Source organism: Buteo buteo, chromosome 2 (assembly GCF_964188355.1).
Source record: "Buteo buteo chromosome 2, bButBut1.hap1.1, whole genome shotgun sequence".
Classification (NCBI taxonomy): Eukaryota; Metazoa; Chordata; class Aves; order Accipitriformes; family Accipitridae; genus Buteo; species Buteo buteo.
In genome coordinates, this window is record NC_134172.1 from 65474193 (window position 1) to 65495793 (window position 21601).

The 21601-nt window shown below is 52.3% G+C and overlaps 1 protein-coding gene across 1 annotated transcript in view; it reads right to left on the reverse strand.

The window, feature by feature from the left end:
• Nucleotides 1-18105, reverse strand: part of MYH7B (myosin heavy chain 7B) — a 28842-nt gene extending 10737 nt beyond the window's left edge. The window contains exons 1-21 of the mRNA XM_075058996.1: nucleotides 17950-18105; nucleotides 16977-17080; nucleotides 15050-15193; nucleotides 14786-14942; nucleotides 14664-14691; nucleotides 13406-13502; nucleotides 12523-12546; nucleotides 10485-10577; nucleotides 9631-9694; nucleotides 9411-9509; nucleotides 8266-8369; nucleotides 7587-7725; nucleotides 6174-6292; nucleotides 5201-5350; nucleotides 4690-4860; nucleotides 3814-3993; nucleotides 3595-3727; nucleotides 3023-3099; nucleotides 1464-1551; nucleotides 885-1002; nucleotides 131-254 (exon numbers count right to left, since the gene is read on the reverse strand). Of these exons, the coding sequence (XP_074915097.1) occupies nucleotides 131-254; nucleotides 885-1002; nucleotides 1464-1551; nucleotides 3023-3099; nucleotides 3595-3727; nucleotides 3814-3993; nucleotides 4690-4860; nucleotides 5201-5350; nucleotides 6174-6292; nucleotides 7587-7725; nucleotides 8266-8369; nucleotides 9411-9509; nucleotides 9631-9694; nucleotides 10485-10577; nucleotides 12523-12546; nucleotides 13406-13502; nucleotides 14664-14691; nucleotides 14786-14942; nucleotides 15050-15193; nucleotides 16977-17080; nucleotides 17950-18046 (2310 nt within the window). The 5' untranslated portion in view covers nucleotides 18047-18105. The remainder of the gene's footprint in view (nucleotides 1-130; nucleotides 255-884; nucleotides 1003-1463; nucleotides 1552-3022; nucleotides 3100-3594; nucleotides 3728-3813; nucleotides 3994-4689; nucleotides 4861-5200; nucleotides 5351-6173; nucleotides 6293-7586; nucleotides 7726-8265; nucleotides 8370-9410; nucleotides 9510-9630; nucleotides 9695-10484; nucleotides 10578-12522; nucleotides 12547-13405; nucleotides 13503-14663; nucleotides 14692-14785; nucleotides 14943-15049; nucleotides 15194-16976; nucleotides 17081-17949) is intronic.
• Between the last annotated feature and the right edge of the window lie 3496 nt (nucleotides 18106-21601).

A 21601-nucleotide genomic window follows, 5' to 3' on the forward strand; every position in this document is an offset into this window, starting at 1 on the left:
CAACCGGCAGAGTGCAGGGCTTCAGCAGGGCTGTGGCCAGGCAGAGAGCAAGCTGGGCACAGAGAGCAAACTCGGATTGCAGAGAGACAGGAGGGGCATTGTCTCCCAAGGACCAGCTGCCTGGTCTCACCTTGGTATGACCAAACTTGTACTGCGAGTGGTCCAGTTCAAGGGAGCTCAGCAGCTTCTCTGTGGCCTTCCTGCTGTCCACAAACTTGTCATCTGGAATGGCTGCTGGATTCAGGATACGGTAGCTGCATGGACAAAGTAGAGGGAGGACATGCAAGAGAACCCCAGGTGCACAGAGTTGATGGCTCTATCATCATCCCTGTACCCCAATCATGCCAGTTCCCCAATGGAAGCATGTCACTGCAGCACAAGCTGGAGCCATGTATGAACCAGGAGCTCCAGGCCACAGTGTGGGCTCTTCTGCAGGGCAGACACCAGGGAACCCTACCAGATCTTAGTCCCTGAACACAAGGAAGACTGTGCAGGAGGACACCACTGGCCTTACCATGCCTGGTCAGGCCCAGGCCAAGCAGTGTGGATGGGGCCAGCTGGAGAATGGCAAGGATCCCAAGGGCAGAAAGAAATCTGAGCCAGGATCGGAGGACCTGAGCCTTGTCACCATCCACCTGCACCAGCCCTGCATTCAGCATCTCAAACATCACCAGGCCTGCTGTCTCATCACGTGTGGCACCAAACTATCCATGTTTGGCAACACAGAGCCAGCAGCAGGGCTATCCCAAACTGTACATGCAACTGGGCGTATTGTGGTGGTTCAGATCAGCCCTGCACAAGCTGGGGAGCAGGTCAGAGCCAGGGCAGTCTGTCTCCCCTCGGAACATGTGTGGTTTGCTGGGCAAGGAAGAAGAGGGAGTTACCGTTGCTTGAAGTCTGCATAGAGGATCCTGTTGGGGAATCCCTTACGGCAGATGCGGATACCTTCAAGGACACCGTTACACCGTAGCTGGTGCAGCACCAGGAAGGAATCCATGGCTCCTATGGGTGAGAACAAAGATGGAGCAGACACGCAGCCCAAGAGGACAGGAGAAATGAAGCTGCAGCATGAGCCTGAACTCTGGAAACAGCCCGTGGTTTTGAACATGGGTGTTAACCTGTCCTGTAGGCCTATACTGAGCATCAGTGCTGCAGCCTGGGCCTCGGATGGTGGAAGTCAGCCTGAAAGACTCATCCGTCCCTGCTGCTATACACAAGTGCCAGGCAGTCCAACCATCAATCCACAGCCAAAATGGAAGCCTGGCAAAACTCATTCTCCCCAGCAGAGGAGACTGGCATGGGTGACAGGGGTTTCCACACTGAGATGGGGCCAGGTCTCAGTGGCAGCAGAACTGCTGCAAGAAAAGGGTTGGGGAGAAGATGGGTGCAAGAGTCCCTGCCAGCTCCCACATGTGGATGTCACCCAAGAGAAATACCAGGGTGGTGTCTCAGTCTATGCATACCTGGGGTCTTTGTCTCATTGGGGATGATGCAGCGGACAAAGTGGGGCTGAGTGGAGCGCAGGTTGGTCATCAGCTTGTTGAGATTCTCCTGTAGGGCAGACACGGGATGAGGCATGAGGTGACAGCTCTGCTCCCCTACAACACTTCTCTCCAGCCCCTTCCCCCCACAGGCAGGGAGAGAGCAGACACTGAGAGCCCCTTACCACTCTTCATGAGAAAGAGGGAATTTCCTCCTGCTTGGCTGCTCTCTGTGCTATCCTGCCAACAGGACATCCCCAGCCCTGTAGCAGGACCACTACCTTCTGCCAGGGTGGGAGCAATAGCTGAAGGGACTGGGCTGGCAGACATGCCAAATGGCACCTGCAGGTTTTGCTATGCCAGAGAGGATCCAGATGCTTCCCAAGTATTTGTAGATAAAGTTTTGCTGCAGGGGAGAGCCAGGAACACAGGACTGAGCATATTCCTGGTATACAGCTCCGCTGGTGCCCGTCAGCCCTGTGCTCAGCACCCTGCAAATCTAGTGCTGGCATCCACACTGGCTGCAGTCCTCATCTCATCAGGTTTTCCCTGCACCTCCACAGTGCTGCCCATGCCCTTCGGCCATGACAGAAGGCCCTGCTGATCCAGCCTGGGCCTCCTTTTCTCTCCAAGGCAGGACTCATGCCAAGACATGGCCCTGCCTTTTCTTGTGGGAAAGGCATCTGCACCCTTGATCTTTCCAGGCTGCCTTCCCCTGCTCGTACAGGCTCAGCCTGTCCAGGACCAGCTCAGAGAAGGGAACACCTTCCCACAGCTCCATGTCATCATGGGCAACTTCTTGCCGCAGACACCTTTCCCCAAGGCCTGTGACTTGTCCAGTAGGAAAAAAGTCACATGTCTCCCTTAACGGAGGCTCTGACACAAGTGCTGCCCTCTTTGAGCACCCTGTCACCACAAGGCAGGACACAGCTTTGGGTTCACACACCCTTCTGTGCTGTTTTCCAGTTGCTTAAACTCTGGGGTGGACAAATAACTCCTGTGGTGACCATGGGAACGGGGCAGGAGGGTGTTATCCTGAGCTGTAAAATAGCTCAGGTCACCTCCCTGGACAGGACAGCAGAGAGCTGCCTGCTCAGAGACCTGTAAGATCCTCCTCCATTTTCTTCTGCCCAAAGGCTGTCCTTCCCGCCGACAAGAATGAGGAGAGAAGTAGCACAGACTTAAAGTGATGTTCATGTAATACATTATCTAAACATCACTACAAGTCTTAACTGCCGCTCTCTCAAAGGTGAAGGAGCTGACGGGCAGTGCAAGCATCACGCAGGCAGAAGCAGCACAAATTGCTCCAGCCTGCAGCCTTGTGTCCTTCCCTAGCAGCACGGGGACAGGGCTGGGACTCTGCCAGGTACAGACCCCTTGCCCAGGGACGAGAGGGTGTTAGCTTTTGCTTCATGGTGGTCCTTCAGGCCCCAGAAGCTCATGTGCAAGATACCCCCGAGTCTTGGTAGGGAAGTGGGACTGATACTGGGACCCTCTGAGCATGTTTCCCTTATGGCCTTGGATGAGGGGCTGGCTCTTACCTTGTGCAGCTGTGACACTGTTTGGAAAGAAGCTGCCTTTTTACGTTTCTCCTTGGTCCCTGGCTTGTGAGGTTCCTCTGTTGGGTTGAAATATTGATTAATTACATCAGCAAAGCATCTGCTCGGCTTGGAGGACTCAGGAGCACCCCCAAACACCTCTGAAATGCCCACAGCCCCTGCTCTTTGTAAAGCAGAGATAGTAGTGCCCTGCTGCAGAGCAAAGCTGCAGACCATCAAAAACATCTCCCACAGCACCCAACTCTGGGTGTTGCTCCTCAGCTCTTGGTAATAAGAGACCCCTTCACACATCCCATGTTATGGGGCCACCAGGACAGCTCTACAGCACCACACAAGTTCAGCCTGGTCCTAACCACCCACCTAAAGCCCCTAGGCCAGCACTGCGTGTCCAGAGCACCTAGCTACCCAGGTCAGAGAGGTTTTTAGGGGTCAACGTGGGTCTTGCCTTTGCGCAGGCTACTAGGTGCACCAACAACTGGGCGTGGGGGTGAGGAGGCTTTGCCGCAAAGGGAGGGAGAGATGAAGGTCAAAAAAGGGATGAGGTTGTTCCTCACCTGAAGTAGAGCTCACGTAGTTTTCATAGAGAGAGGCCAGGAGCTTGTTTTGGGATTTTTGGAAGACAGCCACCACTGTCTCATTCAGGGGGTCCTTGTTCTTGTCCAGCCACCCAATGATGTTGTACGGCACCTGTCATCAGGGGAAAGAGGCAAAGGTAAGACAGCCCTGCAAGGGGGAAGGTGCGAATGCTGTGGAAGAGCTGACAAGGGACGTACCACACCAGCATAGTGCACTAGCTCGAAGTGGGCCTCATATTTCCGCTTTTTATCCGGCCGGGGCTTCTGGAAGTTGGGTGACTTCCCAATGTGGTTGTCATAGAGCTTAGCTTTGAATGACATGTCAGAGGCTTTTGGGAACATGCACTCCTCTTCAAGGATGGACAGGATTCCCAGTGGCTGCAGGGAGAAGGTGGTATAAAGAGGTCTGAGCTCAGTGTTGCCATGTCCCATCCCAGAATGGGAGCTTCTCTGTGCCACTGGGCAAGGTGAGGCAAGGCTTGACTCATTCAGGCAAATGGTGCAAGACATTGACCATGGAGCAATCTATCACTGGTGTATTCGAGGCTGCATCTGACCTCCAGCCAGTCAGAGTGGGACTGGCCAGGCCTGCAAGACATGGGGGCTTTGCCCAGGTCCATCAGATTGTTGGGAAGGGGAGATCCTCTCCAGTATCCTGACAGGTTTGCTCCTTTCCAAAAAAAAGGTGAGTTTCCTCCACGCAATGGTGGAAAACTTTTATACAAGCTGCTCTGAATCAGCAAGTACTCAAGTAAGAGGCACAGAGGGGGCAGCAAGTGGGTAGGAAAAAAGGGGCAGAGATCACTGTTCTCTGGAGAAAAAGGCTGCACCAGGTTTTGTGGCTCACTGGTGTGTAGGAACAGAATTTCTGTGGTTTCATAATGTCAAAATTTGTGTCAAAAAGGACTCAGTGGACTGGAGGCTCTGAGCTGTAAGTGCAGGGAAAGCAAAGTTGGTCACTTGCCACTGACTGGGGAGGGAATAATTTAATTTCTGGTAGCAGAGCACTCCTCACTGTTCCAGTCTCGCAAACAAGCTGCCTACCAGAAGTATCATGCCCGACTCATGCTTTACCTTCTCAATCAGGTCGATGCAAGCTTGCAGGTCCAGGCCAAAGTCAATGAAGACCCATTCGATGCCTTCCTTCTTGTACTCTTCTTGCTCGAGGACAAACATGTGGTGGTTGAAGAACTGTTGCAGCTTCTCGTTGGTGAAGTTGATGCACAGCTGCTCAAAGCTGTTGAACTGCAAGAACAAAACAAACCTGTGTCAGAAGGAGGAGCTCCAGATGTGAAGGGATTCACTCTTCTGCTTTGTCTGGGTGTGAAGAATGATCTCTGCTAGGCTCAGCTGGATTGCTATCAGAGCAGGTAGCTAGGAATCATTGGAGATGTTCCCACAGCAGTGTTAGAACAGTCCTTATGAGCAACCTTTTTGCTCCAGATAAATTAATTCAGACAAGAGCTCTTTTTCTTATCAAGGCCAGCAGTTTCTTGGAGGAGATAGACCTGTCAGACACTCGGGGACTGAGCTGTCTAGCTACAACATTCCACCGAAACCATTGCAGAGGGCCTGTAGAACTCACGTCAAAGATCTCGAAGCCTGCAATGTCCAGTACTCCGATGAAGAACTGTCTGGCCAGCTTGGTATCTAGGGTCTTGTTGATCCGAGTCACCAGCCACTTGAACATGCGATCATAGGTGGCTTTAGCCAGAGCTCCCACAGCATAGACAACCTGCCAAAGCAAATCATAGAGCAAATCAGGTCATGAGCACTTATGCTTCTCTCTGCTTTTGTAGGAGCTAGAGGCTGAAGAATAGAGCTCCCCTTAGCACACAAAGGACAGACAGACAGACCCAGGGAATTCATAGCTACCGTGTATGCTCCATGATTAGTTTTCACACGCTCACAAGTGTGTTCTTGTGTCCCTGGCCTGGTCTTACCCTCAAAGGTTTTAGGATACAGATTCAGTCTAAAGTGATCTTTTCAGAAGCCTTGTGCATGGCAGGAGCCTACAGTTCACTTTGGAAAAAACACCAGCTCCTAAGGTTCTCTTGAATTTTATTCGAGGACTGGCTTGCACTATTCAGGCCAGGTTTGGGTTCCTGTGATGTGGCTGGAATCTGACAAGATACATTTTCTGTGCATTTGAGTCCCCCACAAGATCAGTTTAGATGAGTTTTAGATGAGTATTTAGATAAGTTTTCTACTTTCCAGAGCTGAACTCTTCACAGGAGTGTGACTGTGTCTGAAGCAGATCCATAGAAACTGGACCTCTTCTGGCTGTGATCCAACCCACATTTCAAAGATACTGCATTGAACCTCCAGCCTTGGTTAATATCCAAATTTATCTGCCAGCTCTGCCATCAAATTTCCCCGCTGCTAAAAGCCAGTAACTGTGGATACATCTCCTCGTGCTGCTCTGGAGTCTCCTCCTAAACCCAAGAGAGTCAACTGAAGCACCAGTCACCCTGTGCAGAGAATATTTTGCAATGGGCCTCTGTGTAGATGAGTCACATACCAGTATGAGCAGGGAGCCTGTGTCCCAGCACACTCACCTGTTCCACATTCTGACCTTTGGTCACGTATTCATTGCCCACTTTCACACGAGGATGGAGCAACCCCTTGATGAGGTCAGCTGAGCTGATTCCCATGAGGTAGGCAGCTTTGTCAGCACCTGTAAAACAGTACAAAGGCATGAGGAGCCAGCAAGAAAGTCCCAGGATGAAAAAAAAAAAACCAAAAAAACATCACCAGCTCTTCTGCTGATCAGTGCTAACTATACTAGTTTTTCCACCTGCTCCAGAGTATCCTCCAGTGTCTAGTGTGATTTCCCATCTTGGATATTGTATGATGCTTTTAAAGTCTGGACCTCCTGCCTGAGAAGTTACTGTTTGGAGGAGATGGCCATAGCAGACCTGCTGCACCTTATCAGGTGCCCATCAGGTTTTTGAGTCTTCTTGATTTGGGGATCTCTTCGCATTTTCCAGTGGAATCTTGGATTCCCATGCAGTGAATTTGAACTGACCAGAAGAGAGGTGATCTTCTTGCTTATCTTTCATAGACTCCTAATAGCAGATTGTAGCTAGAAAATCACCTTTGTAGGGAAATCACTGCTAGATCAAAATCTTCATTAATTACCAGGTAGCAGCTGAATCCTATGTTGACGTTCCTGAGGCAAGGGGAACTCTTCCTACATGAATGTTAGCATGTCGAGGTCCGATCCAGGTAGTCATTTCTGCTGGATCCCTGCCTAAGCTGATGTATAGTTACTGTTTAAGCCTTCCAATTAAGTGATAGGGCTCCCTCTTCTCATCATTCCACATGCTGGAAAATCACCCTCTCCTTGAAGCTCACTCCATTATGCCTGGGAGCCAGGCATAATGCAGCGGTGCAAAAGTAGTAGAAAATATTTGAGCTCTGACTTTTCTGAATTTTCAGATTTGCTCTGCAGTTTGACTCTTCTCTTAGACCTATGATTTGCACTGGATTTTCCTAAGCAACAAACAAGGAGAAGTATTAGACAGTGACTGTATCCTACTCTAAATGCTCTTCAGGAGGCTGTGACTTGAGCAGGTCCTTGCAATCCTGATCGTGGTCTGGCTCATATTCTGTGGACAATCTGCTCTGGAAGGCTGCCTAATGAAGTGCAAAAGAAGAGGTGATGAAGGGCAGGAGAAGACTGAACTAGGTGAAGCACAGCTAGGGTGTGACAGCCTGTGATGTTGCTGAGGCAAGTCTGATGCAGATGAGACCAGCTAGTGCTTGCAGAAAAGGCTGTCCTAAATACGCCTGCTCAAGGACAAGCCCCTTTGTGCACCTACAGCAGGTCCTAAGACAGTGTGGTTGCTTGGGATCATGGTCACTGACCTTCACAGACCAGGCCAGGGAAGTTATCACAGTCTGCCCTTGGAGGAATTTGCATGCCCAGCCTAGGCTGGGCAGCTCTGGCAGCGTGGAGCCAAACTCACTTTCAGTGCCATCAGCCTCTGCCTGCTCTTCTCGCTGCTTTTGCTTGAACTTCATGTTGCCGAAGTGCATAATAGCGCCCACTATTTTATAGGAGCCGTATTTCTCATCATTGCTGAAGCCCAAGATGTCCATGGCGTGCTGAGGAGAGACAAAGCAGTATAGATAGAACAAAATGACCACTCTGAGGTGAGTCCTCCCACCATCTCCTAAGGCGTTTTCTCTATCCTGGGGCTCTGGACAGAGTGCTCTATCCAGTGGGCACCTAGCCAAGGAATCCTGTCCATGGGATTTTGAATGTGAGTCCAGCTCCCACACAATCTATTTGAAAGCAAAAGGATATCCTAGCATCCACAAGCAGGAGGTTTTCCAAGCTGACGTCTCATCTTCTCATGGGAGCCATGGGAAGTGCTCATGTGCTACAGGCCCTTCCTAATGCAGGGAATTACTCTCCCTTCTGTGCCTGGAGGAGGCTGTTGATGGAGATCAGAGTCACTCTGCTCTTTCTTGTAGGCTCACAGCATGTGTAGAACAACAGCCAATAAACCAGAGGGAACTCACAGCTAATTTAGAGAGGGACACAGAAAAGCCAGGACACATCCCCATATCTGCCCAGAAGGAGGTGGTGCCCTCCCCCAGGCCCCTGCCTCGGGCTGTGGCGTGTGAAGGAAGTACACATACATCTGTCGCCATGAGTTCCTCGCCGTCATCCAGGTTGTCCACAGTTGTTACACCCTGAGAGCAGAAGTGGTAGTCATAGGGGTTGAGGGAGAGCAGCAGCATATCTGTTGGGGGAAAACATGCAGAGGTTGAGCCCAGTCTGACAGAGACAAAGCTGGGGCAGAGGGGCAACCCTGAACACAGATGAAGAGGTAAGGCTTCACCAGCCTCAACTAGAGTGCATCTGCCAGTGGGAGGAACAGCCTCTTCAAGCCCAGGCAGGTCCACACATGGGTCCATCTCTTCTGTGATGTGCCTCCTGCTTGCTATCTTGGGATATGGCTTGGCTGCAGACTGATTTAGAAGTGGCCATCCATGTCCTTGTGACCACCAGATAAGATTACTGCTCTGCACAGCTCTCCAGACCTGCCTAATAAGGTATTGTTCTCGAGCAAGCAACAAGCTCAAGAGCCTGCAGCCAAGAGGTTGACCGCCCCAGGGGCCTGTGCCAGCCATCTTTCTGCAGTGTGGAAAGGTTTCCTGTGCACTCTGTGTGACCTGGCACCTGGAGAGCAGGGCTGCCCAATGCAAATTTGGGTCAGCTGGGACTGTCCTGGGGAACACATCTAGGATATGTCTACACTAGGGCTGCTGCTGCAAGTGAGCTCTGCAGCTGTTTTCAAGCTCACCTGAAACAGGTCATCTCACTAGGGTGGCTGAAGGAGCTCAGAGTAGGCTGCAAAACACTTCTCCCCTACCCCAAAATGAGTAAATATCCAGCCTGCACGTGCTGAGGTCAGTGCTGTATCCGCCACACAACGAGGACTCTATGCAAGGCAGCTTTGCAAAGCATGCTCCCACCCTGCAGATAGACCCTGAATGACCACTTCTCTGCTCCTAGGCAGTTGCAGAAAGGGCTTTACTCTGGTTTCTCAGCCTGTGAGGATAAAGGAAGCTGGATTAGATGGCCTCTTGAAATCCCTTCCACTGGATTATCCACCAATCCTATGATCCTGTGCAGCTAGAAAAGCATTTGAGGGGCAGTACCTGCATGGTGAGCTGGGTTTGCTCAGTCCCTGTGGACCCAAAGCTGACAACAGAGCTCTTTGTGGCTATTTTCAGGCCATCATGCTATAAAGGCTATGCTGCAGCTTCAGCTGCCTTACCTTGCAACTCTGGTTTCTTCCCAGAGAGGATCTGGTAGTAGATGTGGTAGCTTCGCTCTTTGGGTTGCTGGAAAATCACTCTTGATTTTTCCAGAAGATCTAGAATCAAATAGGGTAGAGGGGTTAGAGGAGGGCTTGTTCTTTCCTGGAACTGACCCAGCATTGGCACAAATAGCCAGATGAAATCCCTCCCCACTGCAGCTGGCACATGTTTACTCACAGATATCAATGTCTGCAGAGGCCAGCTTCCCTGAGGGGCCAAAATGGATCCGGATGAACTTGCCCTGAAAACATGTGCAGGAGGTAAGTGCTGGGCTTGGCTACACAGGTACAATTCTAAGCAGCTCCGAGACATCTCAGACAGCTACAAGACACTGGCAATTTCCCACTTCTTAGGCTTCTGCTGATGCCAGGCAAGTTACTGGGCTCTGTGAGGGGTGGGTGGGTGAAGTTCTCTAGTTTGTAATGTGCAGTGGGTCAGACAGCATTGCCTAAGGCTTTAAACTCTAGGCAGGCAGAAATCTCACTCACAGCAGATAAATCCCTGTCCTCAGGCCTGTTCTTAAAGCTAAGCACTTCTGCTGGGGAGTGTGATACTGAGTCTGTCCGCAGCCTCCTGCTTTGTGATGTGCTGAGGAATATCACCCAAGAGTGTCTCCTTTCCCTCAAGGCACAAGAACAGACATCAACACCACCTGTGGCTGATGAGCTCTGCATCCCACAGCAGACCCAGGCTGGGCCTAGCAAAAAAGATGCTGCTCCCTGAAAGGGGCATGCTTGTCTGTCCCAGCTCCAGTGCTCCAGGCTGTGCTTACTGGCCCTCTCAACTCTTGTCCTGCAAGGGACTGCTCTCCAGCCACAGGCTGTGACACCAGGGTGATTCATTCTGACCGGCACACATTTACTGCACCGATGTAACCAGAAGAAGCTTGGCCTCAGCAGTCCAATCCCACTAGGAAGCAAATCTTGCTACATGCCTTTGGCTCACACCGTTCAAAAACACAATACCACAAGCAACGTATTCGGCTTACATAAACACAGGACATTAGCTTTCTGTCTTGCTAAGACACTTACAAAACGCGAGGAGTTGTCATTTCTTATGGTTTTGGCATTGCCAAAAGCTTCCATAGCTGGGTTAGCCTCAATGATTTGATCTTCGAGGGTGCCCTGGAAAACAAAACCAAAGGATGTATCAGCTCCCACCCAGCTGGAGGGGATCTGTTACCAACAACACAGGGAAACAGAGAGTGAGGCTCCTTGCACCATCTGCCTGCTATGCTCGTTAGCTGTCTTTAAGAGCCTGCTGCTCCTGAGGCATCTCCTTGTCTCATGAGGCTATGCAGCCCAGTTTAGGGGTCAGCAGAGCTAGGTTTTGCAGCAGTGCTCTCTGTGGGCTTCTCCTTGCCTAAACTGGTCCCTCTGAAGATCCAGGCTACTGTCCCCTCTGCACACAGGACTCCTTAGCCCCTTTCTTAGGCTGCTACAATATGCAAACCAAGAGCAAGCACGCACTGTCACCACAACAGTCTGAAACATTCCAGGCTCTTTGACTCTGCCAGGCATTTCCTCTTCCACCAAACCAAAGCCTTGGACAGTTGAAGTCACGGCACATTGCAAAAGAAGACATCCAGAAAACAGGCTTGATCTACAACTCCCTACACCAAAAACATGCACAGCAGGGTCATAGTGTGATGGGAACACATCACAGGTCCTAGCTGGCATGATCTGCTGAACTTACTGGAGCTCTCCTGAGCAAGCCCCAAGATTAATCTTCCCCTAACCTTGTTTTTCCATTCGTGTTTCACATGTACAGTTCAAAGATAAAGAGACAGCCCCCACCTAATGCAGGCAAAGCAGGACAAGAATTCAAGGAGAGAAGCAAGAGGCTTGTGCCAAGCCACACAAAGGACAGTGGGGTTTGACAACAGTAGTAGAGTTTGGCGGCACAGGCACGTGCAGAATTTTTCATGAGAGCTTTTGCCCGTGCTCTGACACATTACAGTCCATAGGGCTTTCCTTAGGTGGGAAGCACCAGCTCTGGGTTCTGCCCACCAAGAGCCATGCTGTCTTTTCAGTGTTGGGCCCATGACTGCTCCCCACCTCTACAGCTCCAGGCGCGTGAAGGGCAAAAGAGACAGGGAGCAGCTCTGAATCACAGCTTTACTAACAAACTGTATCTTGTCACTTGGATAGCTTTTGCTCTGTTATCTTTAAATTCAGCCTGATCTAAAATTGCCTGGCCTGTGGGATTCAATGGGGGCTGCCCCATGGGCTGCTCCAGGACCCACAGATTCAGCCCCCCAGCTATCTCACTCTTAGTAAGTTTGCCCAAGTGGTCTGAGACTTGTGTTAATGAGCATCCCCCAACAAAGACTGTGCTTCAGCTAAAGGCTGTCCCTCAGTGCTCAGACAGAGAAACTGAGGTCCAAGGACATACAACTGAGCTGCTGAAATGGCTGAGCCCTTGGGGTGCTGGGAGCACCAGGGAGTGAGCCTTTGCTGGATTTCTGAAGGCACCCAGTTGTTTCCTTGGAGCTAAACAAGCACCTCAGATATGCACCCCAGAGAAGGACATCAGCTGACTGCAATGTGGTGGGCTGAGCCAGATAAGGTCTTTGCAAAGGGTGGCATGTCCAGGCATCGTCAGGGCCCCGGTCTGCAGCCAGAGCACAGTACTGCCCGTGGCAAAGAGGCTCTTCCCCTGCCCCTCAGCACCACTGCCTTCAGCATGGCTTCGAGGCTGGGGGGGACACCAATGTCTCAGAGAGTGGAGGCTTCACCTTATCTTTGGAGGAGCCCATGCCCCCCCCAGGCAAACACTGTACTGGTTAGAAATGAGTGTTTGAAGAGTAATGATCCCTTGAAGGAGAGGTTGGAGTCAGAAAGGTAGAAAGTCACTAAGAGATGAAACACCAAAGCTTCAAACTATGGGAAGGTGGGAGGTGACACAAAGCCAAGCAGAGAACTAACGCTGCCCAGGTGCTGGGGCAGCCCTTGCTCCCAGACCCAAGGCAGAGGCCCCACACAGGCATTCCTCATCATCCCACCATAGCTTTGTAGTGCAGCAGAACTCTGTCCTCAGCATTAAAGATTAGGAGTCTCCAACACTTACCCCAGTTTTAGTGGCAAGAGCTGCCTAGAGAAAGGAAAGAAAATTGTCTTTAGAAATCCAGAAAAGCCAGGCAAGAACCACAAGAAGCATGGTCAGAAAAGCAGGGCATGACCATTTAGTGCCAAAAAACGTCCAAGAAAAAAATGGGAGGATTAAACTTTATAAGAGATGCCAAAAAGTTGTTAAATAGATTAGGTCAAGAAAATAAAGAAATGCATCAAAAAGCAAGAACAGTTAAATCCAAACCCAAAGAAGAGTAAAGAAAATAATGCTGAAGTATTGCTTGTCTGATACCTAAAGCAGCCAGTTTGCTTCTACAGGGAAAAAGCAGGCTGGAGCCTCAACGTATCAAGAAGAAATAAGCAATTGCAAGGGCAGCTCAAAAATAACCAGCACCAAAGAAATGCAAGAATCAAAACAAGAGCAAGAAAAGCACAAGGTAGAAAAGGGTCAAAATGAACAAGAGGAGAAAAAAAGGAGAAAAGGATGAAAAGCAAGGCTTAAAAGAGGCAAGGTGGGAAATGGCAGGTTTACTCCATTGTTTTAATGCTCCTTAGGAAGAAGATCTGTGGGGTGTTGAAGGAGGAAGAGAAAATAAAGACGGTATCTAAAGCACCTCCTCCAAGCTGCACAGATTGAGCAGCCACATAAAAAAAATCCATTTCCCCTTGAGCAGAATAATTTCAAGCCTTGCTTGTTCAAAAGTCAGGGAAAAGCCAAGCCCTGGGTGGGTCAGACCAAAACACGCTTCCAAATGCAAAAAGTTGGGGGAAGAAAAAAAAAAAAGTAAAAAGAAGAAGAAAGGGGAAGGGGGGGGGGAGAAAAAAATAATAAAGAAAGGAGGAAGAAAACAGCAAGAACTTGTTTCAAAAGAGGGTCTTACTAATTTCTTGCCCGGTGTGTCGCCCAAGGCTGCGACAATGGCAAAGTACTGAATGACCCGCTTGGTGTTTACAGTCTTACCAGCACCAGATTCTCCGCTTAGAGTAACAGAAATACACAGATCAAGGACATGAGGCAAAGAACAGGCAAAACTTCAAACAGAGAGACCCTGCTGATCTGCTGCCCCGCTCATCATGCCAGGAGGGAGAAGCAAAGTATTGGAGGGACGGGGAGGCTGGCACTATCAAGCCCCTCCAGTCGGGGGGTGCACATGCTTGACTTTGGAGCGAAACCCAGCTCCATCCTCGCAGTGTCCTCCGGCTGCAAGCCCGGGCTCCACCTGCCTCCTCGAAGGTGCCGTGGGGAGTCAGCTGCCCGCCGCAGATATGGCAGGAGGTGCCAGCACCCACCCAGGCTGTACGGCCCTGGCCTCGGGGCTTCAGCTGTCCGGGATCAGCCAGGAACCGGCCTCCCCTGCTCCCACTCGGGTAGTTTCAGCACGCCCCGCTTTGTTGGGGGTTCTTGGAGATGGCGGGAGCACCGTGCCGGGGTGCATCCTGCCCAGGCGAGCGTGGGGGCCGGCGTGCCCGGCGTGGGGGGCGGGTGGCCAGCGGGCCCCGCTGAGCTCATCCCTATAGTTAGCTGCTCTCCCATTGTAATCCCAGGCCACAAAGAGCCGGGGGGGAGCCGGGGAGCAAAGCCGCCACCGGACACGCGCCAAGCATCTCTCCGCAGCCCCTGCCTTTCCTAATTAGGCTATGGCCGAGGCTAAAAATGTCCGTGGCTCCTGGCAGCGGCATAGGGTCCTTTAGTGTCCTTTATATAGCCCTTATCTATATGTCACTTGAAATCAACCTGGCCTACACCCTCCCACGTCACCCTCCTCCCCCGCCGCCGCCCCTCCGGCCGCCGCCATCTCCCTCTGGCCTTGGCCTCCATCTCTCCTTCCCCCGTCGCTCCTCGGAGGACGCCGGTGGTCGGGGCACCCCACGGCAGCTCCCGCAGCTGTCGGGGTGCGGGGGAGCCTGCCCGCCAGGCCCGCGCGGGGCTTTGTCACCTGGCGCGGCGGCGGCGGCAGGCTGGGCGGGAAGGGACGGGGGGGGCCGACAGCTGCCGGGGCGGGGAGGGGGGGGACACGGCCGGGGGGGCCCTCCTGGGGCACGGGGTGCCTGCCCGCGGCTCCCCCGGGAGCGCAGCGCGGGGGGCCTTGACCGCTCACGCCGGGGCCGGGCAGGGCAAGGGCACGGAGGGGCACTTACGTGATGAGCATGGACTGGTTTTCGCGGTCTGGAAGAGAAGGACGGGCATTAGGCCGGTGCGTCACCCCCTGCCCCGGGATCCCAGACCCCCCAAGATGGGGGACCCCAAGGCGAGGGCTTACTGCGCAGCATGTCATTGTAGGCGTTGTCGGCGATGGCGTAGATGTGCGGGGGTGCCTCGGAGCGCCGCTTGCCCTTGTAGGCTGCCACCACCGGCGCGGTGTAGACGGGCAGCCACTTGTAGGGGTTGATGGTGACACAGAAGAGCCCCGAGTAGGTCTGCAGGGAGAAGGGGGGCGGAGGAGTGCCCCGTCGGGTGCCCCGACGCCCCTTCACCTCCCCACCCCACAGGGTGAAGCCCCGTCGCCCGGGGGCTGTCGGCTTACGTAGATCATCCAGTGGGAGTAGCGGCGCTTCAGGTTGTAGAGCACAGAGGCCTCGTTGAGGTGCGTCAGCATCGCCATGTCCTCAATCATGTCGAACTTGGGGGGGTTCATGAGCTGCAGCTCATCCTCCTTCACCACCCGTGTCTGCCGGAGGAGGGGGACACGTCAGATGGACCCCGGCCCCCACCAAACACCCTCTCCCCCAAAACCCGCCAGGTGGACAGGCATACCGGCAGTCCCATGCTGGGGACGACCCTGGCCCCTTGCCTGCTGTCCTCCCGACAGGGTTGCCCTCATTTTGGGGTAACGGGGCTAGGGCAGCCCCACCAGCACCCTGGCCACAAAGCCCAGCTGGGACAAGCGAGCCCCAGACCCGCTCCCTCCCCAGGGCGACGGGCTGTGGCCGAGCCAGACAGAGGGGGTCCAAGTTGGGGGGCACCAAGATGTCACCCCACAACGTGGTCAACACCCCTGTCCTGCGCTCTTCTTTGCAGCCTAAAACCCTGTGGCGGCATGGTCTTTTGCTCAGAGAGATCTCTGGTTATTTGGGCAAACAGCTGAAGCCTGTACCCCATCACTTATAACTGGATTCACTTAATCCTGAGAAGCCAAGCGCTGGGAAACTATCACATTACGCATCTGGCCTGAATGGAAGAAGCTGGATTTAGCAAATGGTCTCTTTGATAAAGATTAAATGAAACTTTTCAAAGAGGTTTGTCTGGGGTATTTTTACAGGTGAATATCAAGTGCATGGTGTTAAAAGGTGATAAGTATTAAAAGCGGGAGGGTAGGTAGAAGGATAAGGGTGGGGTTACGTCTCTTGAAACTGTTTCTGCCGGAAATGCTGATCCAGTGAAAGCAGATATAGTTTCAGATTTTGTAAATCCATGACAAATTGATAAAAAAGACAGTTTCAAGAGGGATCAGCAAAAAAGGTTTGGAAACTGCTTTGTTCGCAGAAGCTGAAGGTCTTTTAAACATAAGAATAAACTTTAAATTTATACCCCCTGCCCAATAAATTTTATTTTGGAGAGGGCAAATTTCTTTACTTTTTTTCCCAGTTTCAGACAAAAATATTTGCAAAGCCTTGACACTTTTCAAAGACGATTACATATGTTTCTTTTAAATTCGGCAGACATGAACACTTCTCAGTGCCATGCTGGCTAGCCAAGAAATAGAAATAATAAAGTCTACCATTTACTGCCTGGTCAGGTCCTTTTTCTTTCTCCCAGTTTCGCACCAGCGTGACTCTCTGCACTGCAATGAAGTTGCGGGGCTGTACGACTCCCATAGCCAAGAAAGGAATATTAATTAAGCTCATTTGCAGCTATTTGTACTGGATGTTATCTTGACAAGTAGCAGCTCATCCCTGCTTGGTTTTCCTCCCTCCCACTGCTGGAAAGCTGGAGCCTCACCACTAGACAATAGCTGGTCCTACCCCTTTGCCCAGTGCCTGTTCTCCCAACAGCACCGCTCACTCCACTGCAAATCCCAGCTAAAACGAGCAGGAATTGGCCAATTGGCCCCTTACCTCTTGTGTCAACCTTCGAGGTGAACCGGGCAGCGGTTCAGCATTGCAAAGGGCTGCGCTGGGGCAGGCGCTGCCTTCAGGCAGTCCTTCCTCCCATGGCTGGGAGCTGTGCTGGGCCAGCCCGACTGTCCCCCTTCGGTCTGCCTCGCACGGTAAACCGTGTTTGAAAGCAAACACTCAATGGGAGATGCTGAACTGTTGCCACTCTTGGCAAGTAATTGGCCTACGTGTCCTGACACACTGCGGTGTGTCCCTCCTCGGGGCATGACTAATCACCGAATGTGGAAGCGTTATCAGCAAGAGCTCGGCTAGTTTCAGACATGATCTTGTCACACATATCCCCCCCTGTCTGCACACACTTGCTCTCCCTTGGAAAATGAAAGGTATTTTGCTTACTTCCTTATTTTTGGTTTCCACAGTGACTTTGCCACCAGTGCTTTCTTTGATTTCCACTTCAATATAAGCTTCTTTCTCATCCGGGATCCAAACTCGCTTCTTTCCTGGAGAAGGGAAGGGAAGGGAAGGGAAGGGAAGGGAAGGGAAGGGAAGGGAAGAAAAGGAAAGGAAAGGAAAGGAAAGGAAAGGAAAGGAAAGGAAAGGAAAGGAAAGGAAAGGAAAGGAAAGGAAAGGAAAGGAAAGGAAAGGAAAGGAAAGGAAAGGAAAGGAAAGGAAAGGAAAGGAGAAAAGACACAAACCATGTTGAAATGTAGGAAACCATTTGAAATTGTCAACTGAAAGCCACATGAATGCAGTCAGATAACATGGAAGGACAGTGATTATTCCTTCCTACGTTCTTCGTCATAGGAGATTGGATTTCTTTGCCTTCTTCATGTTTGGCACCTGTTTAACTTTGCCGGGGTCAACTTTTAGCCTGACAGAAGTCTGCTGCTTCACGTGTGCTTGCACTCAGACTGTCATGAACAAAGACGGTGAGAGGAAGCAAAACTCTCCTCATTTGCTGAACCAAGAGGAGCAAGTTGGGCCCTGGAGCCTGAGCATGGGGAGCTGCAGTACAGCGCAGTGGCTGGGATGGAGCAGACACCTCCAATATGAAGTGGAGCTGGAGAAGACTTTCACACCAGTCCCTCAGCCCATCTCCCTCAGCCCTCCTTCCCCTCAGGGTTGGAGGAGATGAAAGGCCACCTCCGCCCACACCTCAGCAAACAAGGGGAAAGTAAAAAAACTGCTTTTCCTACTTCTGAGATCATCCTGTCCTCTGGGGTGGTGGGGGCAAGTCTGCAGTGCCTGCAATACCATGAGGAGCAGCACTGGGAAAGGGATGGGGATGGTCTCCAAAGAGAGCCATGGCGAAGGGGCTGGCTTGGGGCACACACACAGGGTTGTGCCGAGAGCTGCCTCGGGGTCTTACCATCGAACGGGATTGTCTGAAGCTTCAGCTGCTCTGTGTAGCTTTTCCGGAGGTATTCAGCAGCCTCCCCAAACACACTCATGTCCAGCATAGACATCTTGCCCGGCTGGAGGAAGACTTGGCAGCAGTGAAGGAAGAGTGAAAGACACCTGAATGCTGAAAGGAGGGAAGGGACAAGGAGTCAGTGCATGGGGAAAGCACTCGCCGCTGGGCTGTGAGAGCAACACGGTCACCAAACGCACTTTTAAATTTAGAGAGTGAGAGAAGATAGTGACAACAATACTAGCTAATAATAACTAACTATAATAACAAGACAATTACTGAACACTTTCCCTTCTGCTGCTATCAGCCCCACACTGCAAGTTCCAGCTGGGAAAGCTGGCATTGCTTTGGTGTCAAAATCCACAGTCACATTTTAGGTGTCACCAGAGATTGTCAACGACACCCCTTTTCTTGATAAACTCAGCTAAAACCTATTCCAGCTCTACAGACCTGTTGGAGCCCTGGTACCCTGCACAAAACCTCTGCAAAGACCCAGGTCTGTTTTGCAGAGCAATATTGCAGGAAGATAAAAGCAAGACTGGAGGTATTATCTCTGGGAAGATCCCTTCTAGAAGACCGCCGTGACAGCTGCTTGGAAAAGCGTTTTTATGATAGTGCTTTCTAAAATCCATCTAATGTGGTATCACACAGCAGAGCTCTGAAACGCCGCAGCAATCACAAACGTAGCCACTGCTGGTAGCCAGCAACTTGGCAAAGCGCGTAGACCTGAGCAAAAATGCTCTCGATCCAGGTCTGTCCCACCCTCCCCTGTACCGCCGGAGTCAGTCCCTGTCCTCCAGGAACATCCACCCTGCAGAGGTGAAGCGGGTTAGTAGCAGAGGACAAGCGTGCACACAGACATGCTCTTTATTACTAACCTTGGTGATAGGACTGAGTGGCTGTGTGCGTGCAGCAAAGCCCCTTTTTATTGTGTCTGTCAAGGTCAGAGTGGGAAAAGATATGTCAGAAATTCCCATGTGTCATGTCCACACAGCTCCATTGGTGCTGCTGTCCCACTGCCCGGAGAGACACAAAAGGCAAACTTCGCTTTTATCTCTCTGCAAATGCAGCCTGGTTATTTTTATTCCTGTATTGTCAGGCGACTACAAAGGCAGAGTGAGAGACTCCAGCTCGGGGAGGCAGCGCAGCTCTCCAAGCCTGCCCGCGCTGCCTGCACTGGCGGGGAGCGGAGGAATGAGAGCTTCACTGTTTCCTCCTGCACCTGAGCAATCCGTCCTCCTGCTTCTTCCCCGCACCCCGCCAGGAGAACTGCTGCCTGGCAGGATGTGTGCGGCCGATGGCTTTCCGAGCTGGAGCATCCCAACCTCTCACTCGGCTCTGGTTCTGCCTCTCCCTGGGCAGACTGCCTGCGAGCTGGGGACCAGGGAAGGACCTCAGGGCTTGGTCTCTACTACCCCATTGTCTTCTTCTCAAAGGGCTTTGCTTGTTTCCCAAGGCACACCAGCCGCTACCCATTTAACACCAACCACCACAAACACCAGAATTTACTTTTCTGGTTATATGCATGAAACTCAACAGTTTTGTCAGAGGGACCTGATGCCCCCCTGAGCTGTAGTGGCCTGTGGGCAGACTCCCAGGGCAGGCACGCTGCTGGGCTGGGTGCCTCAAGCCCCCTGCTCTGCCTCACTGCCATGGATGGGCTCTGCCTTTGGCAAGCTCTGCCCAGCAGTAACCCCCAAGGTCCTGCTCCCAGAGCTCACTCACTTGGTGTGGGAGCTTGGTTCATGGCTAGGCCAGATTCAAAATCTCTCAACAGAGAGGTTGCTGGGTTTCCTCCACACCATTTTACCCCAGCAGCACCCAAAGACACTGTGTACAATGCGGTGATCGCAGCCCGGAGCACACCTCCATCCTGGCAGCACCATCATGGGCTGCCCGACATGGGAACGGGATCCGGCAGGGGCCAGCTGGACCCATGGCCATACCATGGGCATTTTTGTTCCAGGCTCAAGGAAAAGCCATTTTAGTTGCTGGCATCCAAAGTGTAGTGAGGTTTCTACCCTCTGGGCTGGCCATGTTGCTGCCTCCCCGAAGGACCCTCATGCCTGCCATCCAAGCACTCTGCTCCTCTCTTTGCCTTTGCTTTGGTGCATTTAAAAAGCAAAGCAAGGCTGGATGCTTTATGCACCCCATCTCCCTCCTGCCCACACCAGACCAGGAGATGCCGCTGTCAAGGGCAGGGCGAGCATACACCTTCCCCAGGGCAAAGGGCCCCAGGGAACAGCTGGACGATTGCAGCCGGGATGTTCACACTGTGCCAGGGTGGGCTACTGCTGCTCGGCCCCCCAGGGGACATGGCTGGTCCTCTGCAGCACTGCTCTGCTCCTTCCTGGACGCAAAGTCACTCCATGCTCCCTGTGGGAGCAGGGCCACTCGTGCGCTGTTTGGGTTCAACACAGACTTGCGTGAAATGAGCTGCAGCCATCTTGGGAGCTGGAAATCAGCCTAACTAGACCTGGGTGACTTGGGACCCCCAAATGCACGTGCGGGGGGGGGCAGCATCTGGCCCCTGTAGACGGTCTGGATGGCTGCATCCCCCATCCTCAGCTGGGGGGTGCCTTCGTGCCAAATGACCTCTTGCCTCCCCAGTCATGTGGTCACGTCCTGGGGACATAGAAATTAGAAATAACCCCACTGAGGTGATACTGGAGAACCATGGCTGCAGGGTTTTGCTATTCCCCATGCAGCACCCCTCACACCCCAAAGTAACTTGGGGCTGTTGTATCCTCCTGAGAGTAGGGGATACTGCGACACGGGGTGATTAAGGATTAGCTGCCCAGTGCTGTGCCCAGGCTGGATGTGGCGTGGCTTCTGCCATGGCCAGAATAAGCAGCACCAGGAGATGCTTAGGGCATGTGGCTTCAGCCTGGGCACACAGTCCAGGTTGCAGAGAGATTTTTGCAGCCCCAGGACCTGCCCTGAACCTAAGCCAGGCAGTAGAAGGGGTTTCTGCTGAAGCCCCAGCAGTGGTCAGTCCTTCCATCCAGGACACAGACATGGTTTGCTGCTACACCCTGCAAGTCTGGGTTCCAAGTGCTGCCTCCCCCACACACCCCTGACAGGCAGGTCCTCTGCCCTCCCACCCTGCTTTGGAGTGAAGTCTAGGAGATTCATGGGATGGAGGAGGACTCCAGACCTGTCCCCTGTGGCTTGAGCCCCTGCAGAGAAGATGGCTGGGCTCAGTGATGGGTTGATGTTGCCTTCATTGGCTGCGCAGTGTAATGTAAGGGCTTTGCATGGTGCCAGTCTTCCCCATGAATTAAAAATGCTCCCATGGAGGGGAGCCTGTAGCATGAACAAGATGACTTTGAGCACATCAGGATAAAACAAGGTGCAAGCCCCCATCTCTATGTCCCATGTGGGCACTCTCTCACCAGGCTGGTGTTCAGAAGTTCAGGTCCTCACTGGGATTTGGCAGCAGCTGGTGCAAAGTTGGACTCTGCAGATGCATCTACTGCAGCTCCCCTGGGGAGATCATCAGGGGGACACCAGTCCTGAGATCCCTCTTGACCATGGCGTGACAGAGGTGCTCAACCTTGCCGAGGTGGCAAAATGGCAGAGTTTCAGTGTCCTGAAAAGCCACAAGTGC